Source organism: Myotis daubentonii, chromosome 7 (genome assembly GCF_963259705.1).
Source record: "Myotis daubentonii chromosome 7, mMyoDau2.1, whole genome shotgun sequence".
NCBI classification, from domain to species: domain Eukaryota; kingdom Metazoa; phylum Chordata; class Mammalia; order Chiroptera; family Vespertilionidae; genus Myotis; species Myotis daubentonii.
Window position 1 is genome coordinate 69,431,989 of NC_081846.1, and position 22,334 is coordinate 69,454,322.

Genomic DNA, 22,334 nt, shown 5'->3' on the forward strand with positions numbered 1-22,334 from the left:
CATTGTAGTGTCATGAGGAAAGGACTTGGGCTTTCTGATTGGTATTTTTTTCTCCAATGTAAGAAGTGTTTTTGTGTGTGTGTGTGTGTGTGTGTGTGTGTGTGCGCGCGCGCGTGCGCGCGCGTGCCATTTCTTTCTTTTAAAATGCCACACCCTACTTCTGATAGACTTACGCAGTTTAAATGTTTCAAGGGTTTAATATCTGTGATTGTACCTGTGCAAACGCGTTAATAGATGCATTCACCCAGGCACCCATGTAAGATCTTTGTCTGCATGTCCGTTCACCCACCATCTTTTGGCAAACACATGGTCACTGCCACGAAGGACCTCTGCTTGTTTTGGAGTAAGAACCTTCAGTGTTGGGGTCCTGCTCCTGCCGCTCCTGAGGACTCACTCTCTGGTACCCCTTCCTAATGTGCAAAACTGGCTGTGTTCACCTGACTTGCTTGTGAGCATCTGTGGTGTCGGGATGACTGATGCAGTTTTCTGGGAGTATTGCTAAAATGGGCAAATAACATACTCTCTTTATCTTTCAACAAACTCTAGCATAATGGCAAAAATCCTTTTTAACAAAGTGTTTTTTTAACCTCATGTTTATATGTCTCAAGCAATGTTTTCTAAAACAAAACTAAGCACAGCTTAAGCATTTGAACTGTTCTTTAATGTGCTGTAATGGCATTTGGTTTAAATCTTATATTTAAAACTCAGCTTCCTTCTTTTGTGTGTACCTAATGGGTATCATCTTTCTTCCAGGTTGTGCTTTAAGAAGACCACAGGGAAGAACACATTTTCTTCTTGCCACAAAAGTTGCAATAGAAGTAAGTGGGGGAGCTGCCAGGATATGTCTGTCTCCACAAAACAAGCAGAACAAATTTCCATGAATCAAAGCCACTAAGTATAGTTTTCAGAGATGGTAGGACATAGTTACTCTCCCTAGAAAAATACCCCAAATGCAGGCACACCCATTGGCCACTAGCAAAATGCTCAAGTAAACGCCAGTTCAAACCTGTGCATTTCACTGTTCTTACTGAGCTATTAAAGGGGTGGAAAACTTCTATAGCTATAATCTTTTTTCCCCCCTTTTCTATTTTTCAACCTCCCACATGCTTGGTGTTCAGTTCTGCGTACTGATTCTCTTGAATCTACAGCAGCACCTACACATACTGCCTCCACAGTTTGCAGATAACTCATGATTCAGGCCCATAAGAAACATCTGTAACTATATGGCATAGTACGTGCTCTAGATTAATCATGGAAAAGGGTAGAGTAATGAAGAATCAGAAAGCTCCCCCCCCGCCCCCCCCCCCGCTAATGTCAAAGTTGCTTTGTTTGAGGTTTATATGAGTGAAATATTCTTTAGAGTGTTTTTTTCCATCCTGTCACTTGAGGAAATATCTCAGGTCATTTTTACAAGCATCTTTTAGAGACCTTTTAAGAATAGACAGTGCATATACACCTTAGCATGATTAGGTCAGAGGAAATAAAGCAAGATGGTAGATATCTGTGATGTGATCTAGTAAGCCAATTAATGTTAAGCTGCTTTTATTCTCTCTTTTTTGAAACCTTTGATATCATTTTCAAAACTGCCTTTTATTGCTCTCTCTAGTTACTTTCTAGAAGCTTCTCTCATTTGAAGGATTAATGGCTACCGTTTTGTTAAACTTGGAGTGTGATTAGAGTTGAAGCCTCTCTCCAGCTGGCCTGAAAAAAATTGAGCCTCTGCATAGCTCAGCCTCTGAGCTTCCTTCTTAGCCACAAAACCAGTGGCGCCTTTAAAATCATATTTGCAGTGCAAGCTGCTGTTGAGGAATGGGTAACACCCACTGTTTACCAGTTGCATGTGTGTCTCTATCTTTCTAACCCGTCCTTGGTGGATAGGAGGTCGTGATTAAAAATTACTGATTTTAAAATGCTGGATGATATGAAGATATTCTTTCTCCTTAAGTAAGGTGATTTATAGTCATAATGGGAGGAGCAAAATACCTTATTACTGATCATAAGCTACTGTGCCACAATTTTATCTTCACGCCTCTGTGGTTAGGTCTGGTGTCCCCACTTTAGGGAAGGTGCGACTGAGGCCCACAAAGTGAGGTAACTTGTCCAAGGTCATTCAGCTAGGAAGTGATGGAGCCAAGCTCCAAATTTGTATCTCCCTGACCCCGGGGTTTATGCCTTGTCCATGCAAGGAACACTGTTTCTCACTTTGCAGGTAATTATAATATGTTTGTATACTTGTCCTCCAAACTGCTCCTCGGGAGACTGAGAGATCAAGAAATAAGCTTTTATTCACTTCTGGCACTTCTTTGAGAACCATTTGAGACTTTTTGCTTTGGAATGCAATTTAAGAGGCATGGCTTTGTCTGAGCAAGGTGAAGTACAGTTTTACTAGTGAAGATCACCCCTGCATTGTTGAGACTAATTTTATGGAACAAAATTATTAGGAAAAGGAATATGCCATTTTTAAGTGGTGTTTTCTTTAGTCATAAAGAGAAATTCACACCTATGGAATATTTTTTATTTTATTTTTAAAAAATGTTTTTATTTACTTTTTAGAAAGAGGAAGGGAGAGGGTTATATAGAGAGAAACATCAATTGGCTGACTCCTGCATGCCCCCTAGTGGGGAGTGAGCCCCCAACCTGGGCATGTGCCTTGACTGGGAATCAAACCGTGACCTTCTGGTTCATAGGTGGATGGTCAACCACTGAGCACACTGTCCAGGCTGGTGTATTTTTTAAAGCAATATTTTTCTTCCTTACTTCCAATAGGAAATAGCATATACATTGAAATGTATGTAAAAGTTTTTATATTCTTACATATATTTTTATTTCACTAGCACATTAACAAAAGTGATACTATTCAAATAAAAATTTCTTGCTAACCAGTTCTCTGTGATGAAAAATTTACCATGTTTTTAATGATAACATTATCCCTCAGATTTGTTAAGGAAAGGTTGTAGAAACCTTGTTGATTCACTGGCATATAGCTTTACTGCATTTCATTGGTCTTTCTTTGGGAGTGGGCTATATACAATTGTGAGGAAGTGGTCAACGTATGTCTACTATCTTAAGAAATTGTATCCTAAGATTTATAACACTAGAGAATTGAGATTTGAATATGAATGTGCTCTCTTATAAATATGGGTTCATTGAGGGTAGTGATAGCTGGTGAATTTAAAAATGGATTAACATGAGAATTACAGAATCAGAGACTATCTGAACTGGAAGGGCCTTACCCATGAAGGGCTCTTGGAGAAGAAGACAGTCCAAGACTCAATACAACTCTAGGCCAAGCCAGTCTGGAGTTTACTGAGTCCGATCAAAGCCCTTTCAACTAGGAAGTAGTGACCACAGCAGGAGAGGGGCTTATACTTCCTAAGGTAGGAGGGAAACTGAGTCCTTCTGGAAGTAATCTTAGGGCATGAAGAAAACAAATCAGAAAAAGAAAACATCCTTCATGTCCTCTTACTAACATGAATGATGCAATCATATTGATTGCAAAAATACCAACCTTAAGTGTTATATGCTTTGTTAAATAGTGGGACACACGCATTTCTTATAAAATAATGCATCTATAAATTATTTGTACTTACTGGGTATAATATCTTATTTGTATTTAAAAAATCTTTCTACACATACACATATATTTGAAAGATGCATTTTTTTGCTTATTATCTAGAATCTGAGACGGGTTGAAGGGCCAATGAGTATTCTCCTCATTGAAGCATTCTATGGAGGGTCCCATAAACAGCTGGTGGACCTGCTCCAAGAAGAATTGGAAGACTGTGTCCTTTACACTCTTCCTGCAAAGAAGTGGCATTGGAGAGCGCGGACATCGGCTTTGTACTTCTCTCAGCATATTCCCATCAGTGAGCATTACAGGTAATCAGCCTGCAGGCTGCATCTCCAGCCTTTTTCTAATGTCCCTGTGTAAGGATGGTGCTTCTCTATCGGAGTCCGTGAGGTGTCCTCCGGCTGGAACTGGTTAGTATGACACCAGTACAGACAGCAGAGAGCAGGGGAGCACTTTGCACTCTCAGGGCCCCTCCGCCGTGGGAAAGTGCCCACATTTAGAACCTACACGCCTCTTCTCCTTTGTCTTGCGATTGTCCCACATGCACGCATGTGGGTCTGGATGACACTTTTTGGCCGAGAGAGTTGGTCTTGAGCTCTGTTTTATTTTTTTGACTCCACAACCTCCAATGCCTGTTTCAGTGAATATGCTGTTTTAGTTGAGTTTATTGTGTCTGCTCTATGCTAGGAACTAAGGTTTCAAAGATGGATATGACCAAAGTCCATGCCCTTACAGGCTTGAAGGACTGTTGAGATAGAGATAGACATGTGCATAAAGTGAAAGTATGGAAAATGGAGAAGTTGGTTTTAACTGTGACAAACTGGAGGTGGCTTTTTATAGTTGGGAGCCTTTGTTTAATCTTGAAGGATGAGTGGATCCGGGGACACAGACCTCACTAATGGATTCTGATTCTCACTAATAGGGGCATCTATTAGAAGGTCTTATGGGTAGATAAAAATGCTGTGGTACATTTACACAATGGAATGCTACTCAGCCATAAAAAGGAAGAAACTTTACCCTTTGCCACAGCATGCATGGACCTGGAGAACAATGTGCTAAGTGAAATGAGCCAGTCAGAGAAAGACAAGTGCCATATGATTTCACTCATATGTGGAATCTAATGGACAAACTGAACTACCAAGCAAAATAGAGACAGACTCATAGAAAGCAGGCAGACAGCTCTGGTGGTGGTGGTGGTGGTGGTGAGGTGCTGGGGAGTACAGGGATTGAGCAAAACAGAAACAGAGAGAACTGAGACATGGACAACAGTGTGGCGATTGTAGTAGGGGAAAGGGAGGTAGAGGTGGAAGATGGTATAGAGGGGATAAATGGTGATGGAAAAAATAAATATATTAAAAAAAAGAAAGTCTTATGGGACACATTGAAAAGACGGATGAGAAATACTGATTATAGTCCTAGGGAGAATAAGTAGAATGGAATCCCCTTGGACATTTCTACCTCTTTATTCTGTTTGTATGCACTGCCGAGTATCTCTTGATTGTTAAGTTAGTGAAGATTATCCTGCTGTGGGTTACATATCTGATGTTCTTGCCAGCCTGGGCAGGATGGCATGGGTTTAGCAGGAGTGGAAGTGCCAGGCTGATAAAGAATGGAGTTAGCAGACAGGTTTTTAGAGAAAGGGCACAATGCCGGCTGCAGTGCCCACCTTGGCCTCTGTAGCCATATCCCTGCTGTGCATGAGGTGGAGCAGTCACAGGGAGACAGGAGCCTGAAATTTAAATGTAGGTTGCTGTGCTTAGTAGTGATTTGAGGAGTTCAGAGAACAACGCTTTTGGTGAATAAAAACCGTGCATCATCTCTGAGAATTCAGGTTGCAGATGGAATAGTTGTGAGCACTCTAGTCACATTGCTTGCGATTCTAAAGGTAAAACATGGTTTGGTGGCATATTAAGAATTTTGTATTTTTCTAATCTAAACTGTATTTTTCCTTATATAATTTAACGTTTTGTATTCTCATATGACTACTAGTAAGTGAATATTGTTGATTCACTAATAGTATGAGACATATCAATGAATGGATCCATATAAAAGTTTTAAAGGCAATGATAAGACTATTGCTGTATTAAAATCTGACTGTTTATAGTTGCTTTCCCATCTTATTTAATTGTTTTTGCTGCACTGGTTATGTTTGTATTACTTGAGGTCAAGTAATCTGGCTGACTTTATGGTGGCACGTTTTCATTTAACATTACCATTTGATATAATAAATTTCTACAGTGACTTGAACATTGAAATGAACCAATGCTGTATCTGCTATCAGATTTCATTTTGATTATGCAGTTTTTTAGAATGAGAGGATTGTATTACAAATACATGTATGTAGATGGCAGGCAAACCAACACTTCTCTGCCCGCTCCCTCTTAGTCCTGAAGCATTTGAGGATAAAACTCACACTGCTGTTTGAAGCAGGCTTACGTGGGAAGTAGATTTCTGAGAGATCGTGATGTCGCCAGAACCTCCAGGTCCCCACCGTGGTATCTGTGATCTTTCAGGGTCAGCCATATAAGCCATGCAGTTAACTCTGTTCATCTAATCAGACTTCACTAAGAGATAGAGCTCACCAGTTTAACTTACCGTTATATTTGACCAATGATAACATGTAACTCTTTACCAAATAGCTCTTTCAAATACTTTTGGACAGATAGCAGCAGCTTGAAAACTTACAGTAAGTTAAAAAATATGTTCACTCAATCCTACATTGAGGTGCTAGAGCAGGGGTGGGCAAACTTTTTGACTCGAGGGCCACAAAGGGTTCTTAAACTGGACCGGAGGGCCGGAACAAAAGCATGGATGGAGTGTTTGTGTGAACTAATATAAATTCAAAGTAAACATCATTACATAAAAGGGTACGGTCTTTTTTTTTTTTTTTTTTTTTTAGTTTTATTCATTTCAAACGGGCCGTAGTTTGCCCACGGCTGTGCTAGAGTAATCTTTTTAAAAAAAATATATATTTTTATTGATTTTAGAGAAGAAGGGAGAGGGAGAGAGAGATAGAAACATCAGTGATGAGAGAGAATCATTGACTGGCTACCTCCTGCACTCCCCCCACTGGGGACTGAGCTTGCAACCCGGGCATGTGCCCTTGGCCAGAATCGAACCCAGGACCCTTCAGTCCACAGGCTGACGCTCTATCTACTGAGCCAAACCAGCCAGGGCTAGAGTAATCTTTTATTACCCCAGGTCATTTGGGAAATGAAACCCAGGCCTTCGCTCTGGCTGGAGCCGCCTTCAAGCCTTCGCTGCTCCGGCCGGAGCCGCCTTCAAGCCTTCGATGCTCTGCCAGAGCCGCCTCCAGTCTTCGCTCTGCCGCTTCGTGCCTACGTATGCAAATTAACTGCCATCTTTGTTGGCGGTTAATTTGCATATCACTCTGATTAGCCAATGGTGGGCATAGCGAAGGTATGGTCAATTTGCATCTTTTTCTATTATATTATATTATATTATATTATATTATATTATATTATATTATATTATATTATATTATATAGGATAGGATACCTAGACTAGGCATCAAAGACATTGTATTCATTTTTCTTTTCACGGTGCCTTTACTGAACTGACAGAATCACTGTTACCTAAAATTTCTTCACTCTCTGATGCCTACAGTTATGTACCCAGATTCCAGGAAGGAAGCATGACTGACCTATGTTGGTCATGATGATCCTGTTCTCTGCCAAATTTCCCAGCTCTCCTTGCAGCTAGGGCTAGTCAGTCACTAGGTTTTGGCAAATTCGATTTAAGTGTATGGCTTTTGGGTATACTTCCAACAAAGCCACCTCTCCTTTCCCGCATTGGAGTGTGGCAGTGTTGCCTGCAACCATGAGGTGACAAGATGAGGACAGGACGCTGGGGCTGCAGAGTGGCTGTAGAGGCTGGGAAGCACCTGGATGAGACTTCCGTCCTGAGCAGGACAGCTCTGGTCACCTGAAAACCCTGCGTTCTCAAACATCTAGACGTGCTTTTGAAATGCAACAGATTTCCTTTTAAGTCCATGGCTGGGCTAAGTCAGAGGGGACCTGAAGGGGGATCTGGAAATTAGATTGTAAATGGGCTTTGAAGCTGTGGTTGCCTCATTTTCATAAAAGGAACTGGTTAACTAAGTTATGGTACATTCTTGAAATGGAATATTGTGCAGTTTTCAGTGTACCCTCATGGGAACTTCTCCAAGATATACTAAGGGACAAGAGTAAGGTGCCAACGAGTGTTATTCGGTGCTATCTTTGGTACAAAGAAAGGAGGTTATAAGAACGAAACAATGGAAGGGTACCCTGGACATGAATAAAACTAGTTGCCTGAGGATCAGTGTAGCAGAAACTGTCAGGCCCCCACCCCCTTTTCCCACCCCTCCCCTTCCCCTGTGCCCTTGCCAGCCTCCTACTGCCAGCATTGGCATCAGGCTGTGAGCAGCCCGCCACAAATGATTCTGCCCCTCAGATGAAATCATTCTGAAGTGTGTGCAGGAGAGAACTCATTAACAAAGATTCCTAAAAAAGCCTGGAAGTCAGGAAATGCAAAAACATAATTCTAAATAACTCATGGGTCACAGAAGGAATCATAATGGATACTAAAAAATAGAACTGAATCATAATGAACATATTGTGTATCACAGAGTGGGTTGCATCTAAAGTGACAGTCACAGCCACATCATCGTTAATAACTCTATTTTTATTGTTTTTATTGTGATGGGCAGGGCCCCTCTGATTTGAATCTAGCAGTAGTGCTGGGATGGAAACTATAAGGGTAAAATTAGTGAAATTGAAACAACCTATATAATCGAGATGAACAAACTCAAAGTAGTTATTTTGAAATAATAAAATAGGTAAACCACAGGCACGATTGATTTTTTTAAAATGCACAATTAATTTTTAGAGTGAATAAACTGTAGCTACAGATATGACACAGATCAATAAAAAGGAGGAAATGCTCTGAATAGTTCTATGTTGATACATTTGAAAACTTATACAAAATGGATAATTTCTTAGAAAAACACAACTTACAAAATCTCACTCAAAATGAAATAGAAAAACCAAATAGAACTGGAGCCATGAAAAATGTGACTGCATGAGCTGAAAATGTCCCACTGACAGCCAGAGGCTGGTCCACACCACTGCTATGGTCCACACACACTCTCTCATCATTGATCTCTCTATCTCTCTCTTTTTCTCCCTTCCTCTCTGAAATCAATAAAAGAAAAGTAGTGTGGCTGGCATGGCTCAGTGGTTGAGCATTGACCTGTGAACTAGGAGGTCACAATTTGGTTCCTGGACAGGGCACATACCCGGGTTGTGGGCTTGATCCCCAGTGTGGGGCATGCAAGAGGCAGCCAATCAATGATTCTCTCTCATCATTGATGTTTCTACCTCTCTCTTTCCCTATCTCTCCCTCTCTGAAATCACTAAAAATTTGTTTAAAAAAAGTAAATGATGACTTAAGAAATTATAGGTAAGTGCAGTGTTGTTAGTCTTAACCAGGGCAATCATTTTACATCTCTACAGTAACCAGAATAAAATTTAATGGGATTAAATAATAGTAATAACAGCTAACATTGAACACTTACCATGTGGTAGACATTCTACAATTCTGGAAGTTAGATATTATTTTCCTGGTTCAACAGGGGAGGAATCTGAAACCTAGAGAGTCAAGTTTTTTACACTGGGTTACACAGATAGTTAGTGGTCAATATGTGATTTGAGCTCAAGTCTGGCCACCTGCAAGAGCCATTCTTTTAAAAAAAATTATATTGAATTTATTGGGGTGACATTGATTGATAAAATTATATAGGTGTCAGGTATACAATTCTATAGTGTGTCATGTGTATATTGTATTGTGTATTAACCACCCCAAGTCAAGTCTCCTTCCACCACCATTTGTCCCCCCTCACCCTTCCTACCTTCCCCCACCTCCCCTTTTCTTCTGGTAATCACCATACTGTTGTCTGCTTATGAGTTTTGTGGGGATTTTTTGCTAATCCCTTCTACTTTTTCACCCAGCTCCCCCAAACCCCTCCCCTCTGACAGTTGTCAGTCTGTTCTCCGTATCCATGAATCTGTTTCTATTTTGTTAGTTTATTTTATTCATTAGATTCCACATATAAGTGAAGTCATATAGTATTTGTCTTCCTCTCAATGGCTTATTTCACTTAGCATAATACTCTCCAGATAGATCCACATTGTCACAAAAGGTAAGATTTCCTTCTTTTTTATGGCTGAGTAGTATTCCATTGTATAAATGTACCACTGCACAGGTAGGGTTCCTAGGCCTGGCTGGTGATCAGTGCCGATCTGTGGGGTGAGTGGGGGGGCAATCGGGGGGCCCCCCGCTGACACCTGCCTTGGCCAGCTTGGTGCCGCCTGCTTGCCAGCCCCACCCCCACCGCCGCCGCCGCTGGTTGCCTCCCTCTGCAGGGCGAGCTGTGGGGCAATCACTGGCATCCCCTTGGCTGGCCTGGGGCCTGCGGGCTGGGGGAACCTCCTGCGTTGAGTGTCTGCCCCCTGCTGGTCAGTGTGCATCATTCCGCCGTTTGGTCAATTTGCATATTAGGCTTTTATTATATAGGATACTAAGCTGTTTTGACATTTATGGCCTTGTAGTATAGCTTGATAGCATGTAGTGTGATTCCTCCAACTTTGTTCTTTTTCAAAATACAGTGAGGCCTTGACTTACGAGTGTCCTGACTAACAAGTTTTTCGAGATACGAGCCGTCTCTTGGCTGAGTTTTTGCTTTGAGTTGTGAGCTAAAATTCGGGTTAGGAGCCAGCTTCAGATACCCCACCGCTAGTTGGCACAGCGAACGTCACAGTGAACGCCACAACATCAGCCCAGCATCACCTGTCTCACTCGTTCACTGATGATTTGACATACGAGTAATTTGAGTTACGAGCTCCATCACGGAACGAATTAAACTCGTAAGTCAAGGCCCCACTGTAGCTGTTGCTATTTGGGGTCTTCTGTGGTTCCCAAAGATATTTTGGCATATCTTTTCTAGTTTTGTGAAATACGCCATTGGTATCTTAATAGGAATTGCATTGAATCTATAGATTGCTTTGGATAATAAGGACATTTTAATGATGTTAATTCTTCCTATCCATGAACACAGTATATGCTTCCACTTATTTGTACCTTCTTTACTTTCTTTCTTTAGTGTCTTATAATGTTCTGAATATAGGTCTTTTATATCCCCAGTTAAACTTATTCAAAGGTAGTTTGTTAATGCAATTATAAATGGGATTGTTTTCTTAGTTTTCCTATCTGATAGTTCATTATTGGTGTATAGAAATGCAACTGATATCTGGATATTTATTTTGTATCATTATACTTTACTGAATTAATTTATCAGTTCTAGTACTTTTTTGGTGAAATCTTTAGTGTTCTCTTTATACAGTATCATGTCATCTGCAAGCAATGGCAGTTTTTGCTTCTTCCTTCCTAATTTGGATGCCTTTTATTTCTTCTTCTTGTCTGATCACTGTGGCTAGGACTTCCAGTACTATGTTGAATAAGTGGTGACAGTGGACATCCCTGTCTTGTTCCTGATCTTAAGGCAAGCATGTCAGAACCGCGGCCGGCGGGTCATGCGACCCCCTGGCTGCGGGTTTGACATGCTTGTCTTAAGGGAAATGCTTTTAGTTTTTACCCTTTGTGTATGATGTTGGCTGTGGGTTGTTCATTCTTTTTAAGTTCATACACTATTTGCTCTTTTTAAGCCCATGCTGAAGCAGAGTAAACAAATTTAGTAAATTAAACCTCAGTACTCTTTTTAAAATATATATATATTTTTTATTGATTTTATAGAGAGGAAGGTAGAAGAATAGAGAGGACCTAAGTACTCCTGATTAAAATACATTACTAGATTTTACTATTAGAAGTGGGTGTGGTGCTTTTTGGAGTCCTGGGAAGTATTATAGTTATTGAATCTGTTGGAAGCTGGAATCTGGGAAACAGAAGCTTTTCTAGGTTGGTGAATCTTTTATTTTCTCATTTTCCCTCAGCACATTTCTCTAAATTTTCCACCATGGAAGTCACAAGTTATTTCAATTTTCTTCTTTTGAGGTTTTTCCTTAAGATCCAAATAAAATACTACATATGATGTCTTTAAAAAAATCACTGGGTAGCTTCATGGATGCACAAATAACATTCTCTGTTTAGGATGCTCGATACCTGCCCCAAATGATCCTCCAGCTGGTATGCTGTGCAGTTCTCTATGTTTATGAACGTGGCTAGAGGCCGCATTCCAGTACTGCCCAGCTCACTTCTCATATCATTACCAGTTGTGTACACTTCTTGGGGTTTGGATGATGCTCTGACACTGTATAAATTTTTCAGGAGGTAGGGTCTCACCAACACATGACTGCTCCATTTGTGAAGTTGGCTGAGAGATTCCCCATGGCTGTTGCCCAGCCCGCCAGCCAGCCAGTGTCCCTACCCTACATTGCCGAATCGTGGGAATCTCGTTTGCTTTGTTTTTCTACCAATCTTCCCTCCTGTCCAGGCAGCACACACAGCAGCCTCCCAGTATTTGTGCAGGGCTTAGGGCTTTGCCCACAATATTTCTTCTCAGTGCAGTCCTCTCTGATTGACTGTATTGTTCAGTTTAGCCATGTGGACTTTATTTTGAAAATGTAGCTGACCACAACACTACAGAAGTAGAATAGTAGTGCGAACCAGTAACAACCATTCAGTCTGTATCTATCGCTGTCTCTCTCTCTCTCTCTCTCTCTCTGTCTCTCTTTCCTCTCTCTCACTCTCTTTTCTCTCTCACATACACATAGGAATGACTGAATGAATATCCTTCAGATTACCATAACAAACTCTACATTGCAGAACTGGAAATTAACCCTGTCACTATGCTTCCTGAAGGCTGGTTTTCCATATTGTGTTTCTCTGTCAGTGTTCTGAAGAAGCTAAAATATTCTAGTAGCAGGGGAATAAAGGTTTTCTTGTTATGAAGTTCATAGTTTATTTTCACAAGCTGCTATTTCAAAGGTGTTTGAATAGTTAGTAGCAAACACTGTGAACCCACTGCATCCAAGGAATTAAGCATGGCAGTGCAAATTCAAGTGCATGTTTTTATTTTTTTACCTTCTATTTTTTAAATATTGTTTATTGATTTCAGAGAGGAAAGGAAAGAGAGAGCGAGCTAGAAACATCAGTGATGAGAGAGAATCATTGATCGGCTGCCTTCGGCATGCCCCACACTGGGGATTGAGCCCACCACCCAGGCATATGCCTCAATTGGGGAATCAAACCGTGACCTCTTGGTTCTTAGGTTGACGCTCAACCACTGAGCCATGCTGGCTGGGCTCATGTGCATGTTTTTAATATCTCTTCTAGCATATTAAAAAATAAAATATGCCCTAGCTGGTGTTCCTCAGTGGTTAGAGCGTAGGCCCTTGAATTGAAGGTTTTTGGCATGATTCCCAGTCAAGGGCATGTACCTGGGTTGCAGGTTCGATCCCCAGCCCCTGTCGGGGCATGCAGGAGGCAACCAATTGATCGCTGATCTCCCTCCCTTCAACTCTCTCTAAAAATCAATAGAAAAATATACTTGGGAGAAAATTAACAAAAAAAAATAATAAAAATAAAATATCACATTTAAGATTCCCAAGTAATGGTTCATATGGATATAAGACATTATTTCTTTTTTAAAAAAATGTATATATTTTTTATTGATTTCAGAGAGGAAGTGAGAGGAAGAGAGAGAGAAACATCAATGATGAGAGAGAATCATTGATTGGCTGCCTCCTGCACACCCCACACTGGGGATCGAGCCCGCAACTCAGGCATGTGCCCTGACCTGGAATTGAACTGTGACCTCCTGGTTCATAGGTCGACGCTCTGCCACTGAGCCACACAGGCTGAGCACAAGACATTATTTCTAAGAGACTCTGTACCTCAAATTCCCCGAGGGTAAATTTCCCATATATTTTACCTTTTGAAATTTTCCAACTATATTTTAAAAGACAAACTGGATGTTTATTACACTTTCACAGAGGAGAGAGGGTCATTATTTTTAATGGATGCATTGGAAAAGGTATAAACCTCCCAAATGCCCCTAAACAGACACAAAATGTATTATGTATAAAAGAGCTCTGGCTGTAGAGTAAGGACCTTCAAAATTTTGCTTGAAGAAGTAACATACTTATTTTTGACATAATAATCAAAGCTATGAGTCTGATTGTAGAATGCTTCTAATCCAGTTGTTGTTAGGTATTGAGTATCTTCGTCATGGTTTGTCTCATAGCTAGAAGAAACCTGTAGGAAATGAAGGGTATTTTTATTGTACTTCCATTCCCAACATTTATTTCTTTGTTTATTTGAGAAAAAATTCTTCTTTTATTAAGGTCTTAGTCAGTGATAATAGATTTGGTTATGGAACTATAAGGTGTGCACAGGTATTAGTGTCTGGCTTACTGTCTTCAGGGCCTGGGAAGCTGTGGTGCAGATAGTCCGTTACCCTCTCCTTCTCTTAAGCCTCCCTCTCAGAGAAGTCTTCCTGCTTGCCTATTCCCCGAGGGTCAGATTTGTCTACTAGCTGCCTTTCCACACATTGCCCTACCCATTAAACGACTAGTTCTGTCCATCTTTCCTTTCTTTATGCCGCTTTGTGGTTTATTCACATGATGGGCCTGCTGGTCTCCTGACCAGCCAGCCCACAGAGATAACTGTGGGCGGGAGGCAGAGTGGCTCAGGCCTAGCACTCGCCAAAGAGCATTCATATCCCCTTCCTCCTTCTATATTTCTAGTCTTTCCTATATTTCTCTTTGTTCACCATCTCTTGCTGATAATAAACATTTAACAGCCCCTTTTCTGGGGGGAGAAATTCTTGGTGATTGACTAGTAGTAGAGAGAGGGCTGGGAGGTGAGATGGTTTGGCCTGATGTACTCCCAGACTAGTTATCTTGTGGCCCTTTTCTAAGCCCGTTTCTTGTTATTTTATTCATCAGCAGTTATTAAGAGATTTTATATTAAGAGCCAGTGCCTGTGGAGACGTGAGGCCAAACTCGGCAAACTTGGACATACAGCACTGGCACATAGTGTTTAGTAAACTTTTTTGTTGATTGAAAGAAAGCTTCCTGCCCATATCCATTTGCTAATACTCACAGCCTTGATTAAATAGTCCCTGATTGGAAACCACCCCATTGCATCTGTAAAAAGCCAGATTATACACAGGGTTCGCTGGACCCTGCCTACCTTTGCAGCCTCATCTCCCACTCAGGTTATCTCATTAATAGGCTGCAGTAGTGGCATTGCCTTGTTCACTGTGAAATGTCAAGCTCTTTCCTGCCCCCGTCCTGTTGCTACTTGCTGGTCCCTCAGCTGCAACACTCACTCACTCCCCGCCCCGCCCCCACCCCCTTTGCTTATTCCTTCCCATTCTTAAGTCTCAGCTAAACTTCTACCTTCTCAGAGAGGCACCCCCGACCACCCCATCTAAAACAAGTCCTCTATTTCAGTAGCCTTTCTTTTCCCTTCTGTAATAACATTATATATAATTTGCAATTATTTTGTTTGTTTGATTTTCCTTTGTATTATACTGTAAGTTCCATGATGGCAAGGGCCACAATTTCTTGTTTACCATTTTTAGCCCCAATACCTAGCCTAGTGTGCTGCCTAGCAGATAGTAGTGCTGAGTATGGTTGAATGAATGACTTAGTATCTGTGGGTTTGAAAGTGCACACAAAATATGGTTGTAATGGGCTTTGCTAATTTTCTTACTTTTCCTGATAGGCACTACTAATATCCCGTATAGAAATATTATCTCTTATACATAGAAACTGCTTAGAAACATTTAAATGCCTGTGTTACTCAGGTTTATGGGATTAAACTAAGGAATTCCACATTTACTCAATTATTTTTATGGGTTATATTAATCATACTGTGAAATCACTCATCCTTTATTAATGTAAATTTTGATAAAAGAAAATACAATTTTCTGGAATTTTCCCTGTATAAAGGTTTTTCTAGAAAAAAAAAAAGTTCCTAGTTCAGGAAACTATGGAACCTAGAATATACCTGTGATATTTTGTAAAATTTCACATGATTGTATTTTAAATATTTTTTAGTTTTAGCAGTGGCCACCATGAGCTGTGGTCTTTTAATATATAGTGCAAATGCTATAGGATAACTGAGAAATTAGAATTTGGCTTAATGAGATATTTTGTTTGGATGCTGCAGTTACTTAAGCATTGTTTTATTTTTAATACTTTTAGACAGATAGACATTGTTTGTTTTGGTTGCCATTGTTTTATACAACCTGCTACTCATAGCTATGCTACTTAACTGGCCCATGTAGGGCTTTTTTGTTTGTTTTGTTATTTTAATTCTCACCGGAGGATATTTTTCCATTGATTTTTAGAGAGAGTGGAAGGGAGAGGGATAGACAGAGAGAGACACGGTGTGAGAGAAACACATTGATTGGTCGCCTCCTGCATACACCCTGGCCAGGGCCAGGGAACTTGCAACCAAGGTACATGCCCTTGACCAAAATCGAACTCGGGACCCTTCAGCCACTCTATCCACTGAGCCAAACAAGCTGGGGCTTCAAATGATCTTTACTGACACATATTTAAATGTACATATACATAAAAGAGTTTCTTACAAGAATATAAATCATTGGTGTTTGAAAGAAACAACAGGGGAATCAGCAGTCTTGGGTTCTAATCCCAGCTCTGCCATAAATTAATTGTTTAGTCTTGGGAAAGTCACTTTTTAACCTTAGAGTCTTATTTTTTTCATCTGTTACTGAAGGTGTTGGTTTCATCTATTGAGCTCTATGATGTTGGGAACAAGGAATTAGGATCAAGATTTAAGGAATTCTAACATAAAAGGCAAATTTGTTCTCTTATTCAACTTTATCAACCACTGCTTCATTGGACACAGGCATTATTTCCTTATATGTGTATCTCCTTGCATATTAAACTTTTAATTTTAGAGGTACAGAGTTTGGAGAAAATAACATTTTTTCTAGTAGGGCTTCTATCTTTTAAGTTGCTCTGATATGACTTACTGTTTGGTGTCTTGTTTCAGCCTCAGCATTTCGTGGTTGTTTGCCTTTGAAGAGAAGGTGTTTGACTTTCATGTTAGCCGTCTGTCTCTATAGGGCATGGGACATGGGGCATGTACACTAATACTGAAGCTGTTACTATAGCTCTCACACAGAATAGTCAGTGATGCAGAGTGGGCAGCAAACACTAAAGACATACAGAGGAGAGAGTTTAATGTTCATTCAGGAAATTCTGGGGTGGACCTGAGAGGATGTTGGAGATTTTGATGGTTTCAGAGCAAATGGAAGAGTGCTGTAGGAGAAGGAAGTGTTGCGACCAAAGGCAGTAATGCTGGAAATATTGAGAAATGTTTGGAAATCTCGAAAATCTTGGTTGGGCATGAACACATTCTGAGGTAGGAGGAATCTGGGATATCAGGCTGGGATGATAAGGCAGATATTGCCTAGTTGATGTACATGCTTTAATTCAAGGTCAAGGATTTGGGGAGCTTTTGCTTAGGTTTTGACTTCTTTTGCAGGCTCTATTACTCAGGACCCTATTAATAGTACAAGGTAGAAATCCAATTCAAAATCACTTAAACGTGAAGGGAAATGTATCAGGCCCAGAGTGGTTGACTCCAAGCAAAGCTGACTCCGGTGGCTCGTGACATCATTAGGCCTCTTGACTTCTTGCCGCAGCCTTCCTCTGGTTTAGCTGTATTCTGGAGCAGGCTCTCTCCAAGTGGGTCTCTCCCAGAGCTAAGTGTATATCCCACCAGCTTAGTTACCCATTCTGAAAGAGAGGACCACTCTCATGGCAGTTCTAGCAAAAGTCCCAGAACTGAAAAGACCTTTGTTTTTTTTAGATTATTTGCTCTTTGAAGGTGCTGCTGTGGCAAAGGCATCTAATATCATGATTGTACATCTAATTTGGAATCAGGAAATGCGGTCAGTCCCATCCAAACGATATGAACTGAAGGGAGGAGAGCAAAGAGAAAATGACATAGATGTTATTTTAAGAAGGGGAAACAATGTTTTACAGGCGAAAACCAAACAAACAAAAACCCAATGAGCACTATAGTGAAACATGAGAGGGGGAGGTGAGGAAACGGTGCATAGGGTGATTATTACAGCAATGTAGGCTGGAGACATGGATGAGGGTAGAGATGCTCACTGGATTCTAAACATCTAATGGAGAAATAGACTGAATGGGAGCAACGACAGTAGGAGTGGAGAGTAGTAAAGGAGCTAGCACTATGAATGAAATTTGTGTTGTTTGCACTTTTTTCGCTAGTTAAAGAATTTGTCTAGGTGCTGAACTGAAATTTACCTTGGTTTTGTCTATGAGAAAAGATTTTGGGATACAAATAATTTAGTCAAAATCATAGAGATCACAGTTAAACTCTATTTTGGTTATAATTATTTTTAAAATAGCTATGCTATGGCAAGTCATTCATATTTACCCATTAAATTGGATCAGTGGGTTTACTTTGGCAGCATTTTAAATACTCCATGTTCTTTTCTTTAAAAATGTAATGTAACACTGTCTCTCTTCTCAATTTAAATAAATTTTATAATATATTTTAAATATACATATACTATGCATGTGTGTGTGTGTGTTTGATGTGTACACACACAATCGATAAGTGAATTATTGCCTGGTATTAACTTCTGAAACTTATTCCCCCCTACCCCCCCAAAAAATAGTCAGGTATTAAGTATATCTGCAGAGTTATTATATTACGTTACATCCCAAAGTGAAATATAGAGCTTGGGGGTGCCACCCTGCGTAGTATCCAGTTCAGAAAAGCCAGTCTCTTCCTCAGTGGCCTCCACTAGTGATGCTTACATTTGAAGAGCACATTCCCTTCGCCAGACACAAATGATAAAAAGGTGAGCAGGACAGTGGCTTTGGGGACTGTTTCTCCTCATGGATTCAGTTCCATCTCCCCCCCCCTCCCCCCACTGTTATTTGGACAATGTTCGCTAGAATCAGCAGTTCTACAGCAGTCATATATGTCCTAATGTAGGCCCAGGGAAATCCCCTCGTCGGTGACCTGTCTTTCACTACAGGAGGAGATCTAACATGTCGGTGATTTTTAACCCATAGTTTCTCTGTGTGTCCAATATTGATACAGACACTTATTTGTGTACCAAAGGTTTAGGTGAGTTCCAAGATTTTCGGAAAATGAAAGCGGCTAAGAATGTGAACAAGTTTTTGCCCCAGTAATGTTTTCCTCTGTCATAAGGTAAATACAGTGAAAACAATTTTAATGAAATCCAGTTCTATTAAAGGCATGTGCTAGTTGCATATCTTGTGCCTGTCTGTAGTATTTGTATTGCAGTTTCTCACTCAGACGAAGTGATTCTTACCTTTAATTTTATAACATTACCTTTACTTTTATAACATTCAATTTTTTAAAGGACTTTAAAACTTTTTAAAACAGAAAACCAGAGCTCACATATTCTTTTTCTATACCATATTATGAGGATTGCTGCCGAGAAACCCAGCAATAGCTCAGTGTTATTACCACAAAGGTTTAGGGACCCTTGGTTCTTGTAGTTGGTGGATATAAAGCAGTTGTAACTCGGGTATTCATAAAGAGTGCTTAGTAGAACGATGCAATCATTTTAGTAGCAGTATTCTTATCTTTTCAAGTGTGCAAAGGTATTTAATGACACTCACATTTTATTTGCAGTATTTTTTTTAATAGGAAAGGAAGAGAGGCAAAGGTTAAGAATTGAGGTCTTGCTTACTCTGAAATTTGAGTATCGTTTAAGATGTAAGTGGAGTTTATGCAAGTAATCATTTTCTTTGTCTGATTTTGGCATTTAGAACTGGGAGTAGAAAAAAGAAGACATACATACATTCACATGCACACGAGAAGTAGGAGCAGTGGCAGTTTTAGAATCGAACTACCAGAAAACATGCAGGCTCTTGGAAACATGATCTTAATATTAGTCTTCGTTCAATCAGTTTTATTTTAGACAAAATGCCGGTAGTGATCCACTTGAACAGTGGTGAGTTTTCTTTTTTCCATGGAAAAAAGCTCCCAGAAAACTTTTGTTCTTTAATGTTTTCAGCATGCATATGTTTTACATGTATTAACTAGTATTAAAAATGCAGTTTCTAATTAGATGGCTAAATCTGAGAGGAGTTGTGGTGAGTACCAACCTCTTAGAATTATTGAAAAAGAAAGTTTTGATGACCAGAGTTTTCTTTTTTTGCTATTGCAACCTTCACCCCTCTCTGGACCCAGAAATGAGAGAATTTGTATTATCGTTGTTTCTTGGCTATTATATTCTAGGATTCCTACTGGATATTATCATTTTTGATGATAAGCCCTTAAAATATTGATTTTATCAGAACTTAGAGAATTCAGGATATTTACATTCTATTATGATGTGTTTTATATTATAGCAAAACAGTTCTTTTGCTACTCTTTAAGGGTCTAGGCTTTTGATGGGCATAGTTATCAGCTTGAAATGTCTTAAGTTTTAGAAATACAGTAGGAAATCTCTAAAGTAATATGCTGTAGCCTAGTTCCTTTGGTGTTTTTGTTTTACATTTTACATTATAGGGAGGGATGAGGGGAAAATCCTTTCTCTCCAAATGTATCTGTATGAGTCACCTGAAGTCTTCCTTCTAATAGAGTATAATGAAATAGTGCCATATGAATCAGTGTTTCCATATTTGCAATTTAGAATATTCAGTTTGAAGTCATCAACATTCATCTGCATTTCTGTTTTACATTTTTTTTTTCCAGGAGACAAGCACAGCTAACCAAGAATGACTTCTATTTTTCATAGACAGGGAGTGTCAATTGCCCTCTCACTTATTACTGACTCATGTGGCATTTGTTCACAACTCCGAACCGCAGATTAGGCACATAGATATTGACTAATCCTGGCTTACAGAAATGTGCCCACACAATGTGAATTCCTTTAGTGTTTGGGCATTTCTCTCTGTACCTATTAGACATATTGCACAGTCGCTCTGAGGGAAAGGGCACTGGACTGAACTCAAGGCCCAGCCAGCCACTCACCTGTGTAAGGGCAGATCACTCTCATTTTGTATATTCATTGGCAAAATGGTGAAAATAAATAATACCTTTCTCTAGCCTTTAGTTTATTTTAAAATATAAATAGAAGTGATGGCATGGAATTAATACTTTAATAAAAGCATAATGTTTAAAGAGTGTTTGGCCCAAGCCATAATAGACAGCTACATTCGTTCTTCACTACAGGTGGTTTATAGTGACTAGAGTGGGAAGAAATAATAGAGTGTGTATTATTTGTAGATATTTTGGTCTCTCTAACTTTATTTCAGTTCTGGTATCAGTTTTGAATTATAGCTACATAGCAAAAATCAAATATGCTTAGTGGGTAGTGGTAATTAATTAAGATAGTGGTCATATTTATTTCTATAATTAGAAAAGTGGATTTTTGGGGGAAGATGGCGGCGATATAGGCAGACGCGTCCCAGGTCGTGTCCGGGAGCAAATGGAATGAGCAGCTGAAACTAGTAACACCCACACCGAATTGGTGAAATTGCTCAGCTGGTGAGACGGTTTGCAGCCGGGAAGAGAAAAGTGAATAATTCACTATTTTTTTCAACTGGCATTTGGTAATGACACCTGTTTTGTAAAGTACTTTGCTAGGTACTTTATTTCCCAATGTGTGAAAGAACGCTGGTTATGAAAAGGTAAAATGAAAGGTGGTTGAACTGCACTCTTATCCAGTGAACACTAAAGAATTCTTTTTTAAAATACATATGTTTTTATTAATTCTTGGAGAGAGAAAGGGAGAGGGATGGAGAGATAGAAACATCGATGAGAGAGGAACATCTGCTTCCTGCACAGCCCCTACTGGGGTTCCTGCCCACAACCCAGGCATGTGCCCTGACCTGGAATCAAACCTGCAAGCTCTTGGTTCCTGGGTGGATGCTCATCCGCTGAGCCACACTGGCTGGGCTAAAGTATTCTTAAAGAGAGAAAAAGGTGTATAGTTGTCTCATAGCTGACAATATCTGTTGTCTTTTAAAGGAAAAGCAGAATTTCATACCTGTGATCAAATGACTATAATTTTCTAACACAAAATATTTATTTTCTATATATATAGCATCATCTCTTTGTTAAACCTCAAGGGAAAGAATTATGTGAATGTCTGACCATGCAGAAATTTCTCACATTAATTTTAACTGACAAATAACAACTGAACATCCTAACTGCCAAAATATTAGTTAAGTGGGGAAGAAGTTCTAGTATACTTTCTTGAAGTTGAATTTTAGTAAACATCATAGAATTTTCTTATTTATAATAGAAATGACCATTTCCGGTCAGCTGTGGTTACCACATTAGTGCAGATCATTAAGCTGGAGTCTACTTTAAGTATCTCATAACCATGCTGCAAGCTTTGTATTAGTAGATAATAATTTTTAAGGGACCCTATGTATATTAGTTTTGCTTTTTATTTTCTATAGAAATAGGCTTTCCTTCTTATTTTCAAACATCTCTGCACAGATTTTTACCTTTGCGACTTGAGGCGGAAGGTAAAACGTGTGCCCCTGAGTTGGAGAAATACGTTTGACCACCATGTTGCAGACAGTGCCGCCTGACCTGCTCATTTTAACTTTCTTCTTTTTCTTAGATATTCTATGTAAATTAGTTCTTACACCTAGTGAAAGAGTTAAGATAAATACTCCTGACAATTCACAATCCGGTTCTTCATTTCCCCCCTTCCAGATGATTCGGTTGATTG

The 22,334-nt window shown here is 39.8% G+C and overlaps 1 protein-coding gene across 8 annotated transcripts in view; it reads left to right on the top strand.

Annotated features, from left to right (window-relative positions):
- The window catches only part of GTDC1 (glycosyltransferase like domain containing 1), a 368,745-nt gene that overhangs the window by 116,059 nt on the left and 230,352 nt on the right, over positions 1-22,334 (top strand). For 7 of the 8 annotated variants that reach the window (XM_059704553.1, XM_059704558.1, XM_059704555.1 and 4 more), the window contains 2 exons: positions 754-818; positions 3,677-3,879. In XM_059704553.1, coding sequence (XP_059560536.1) covers positions 754-818; positions 3,677-3,879 — 268 coding nt within the window. The remainder of the gene's footprint in view (positions 1-753; positions 819-3,676; positions 3,880-22,334) is intronic. The other variant, XM_059704559.1, reaches the window with a different exon arrangement.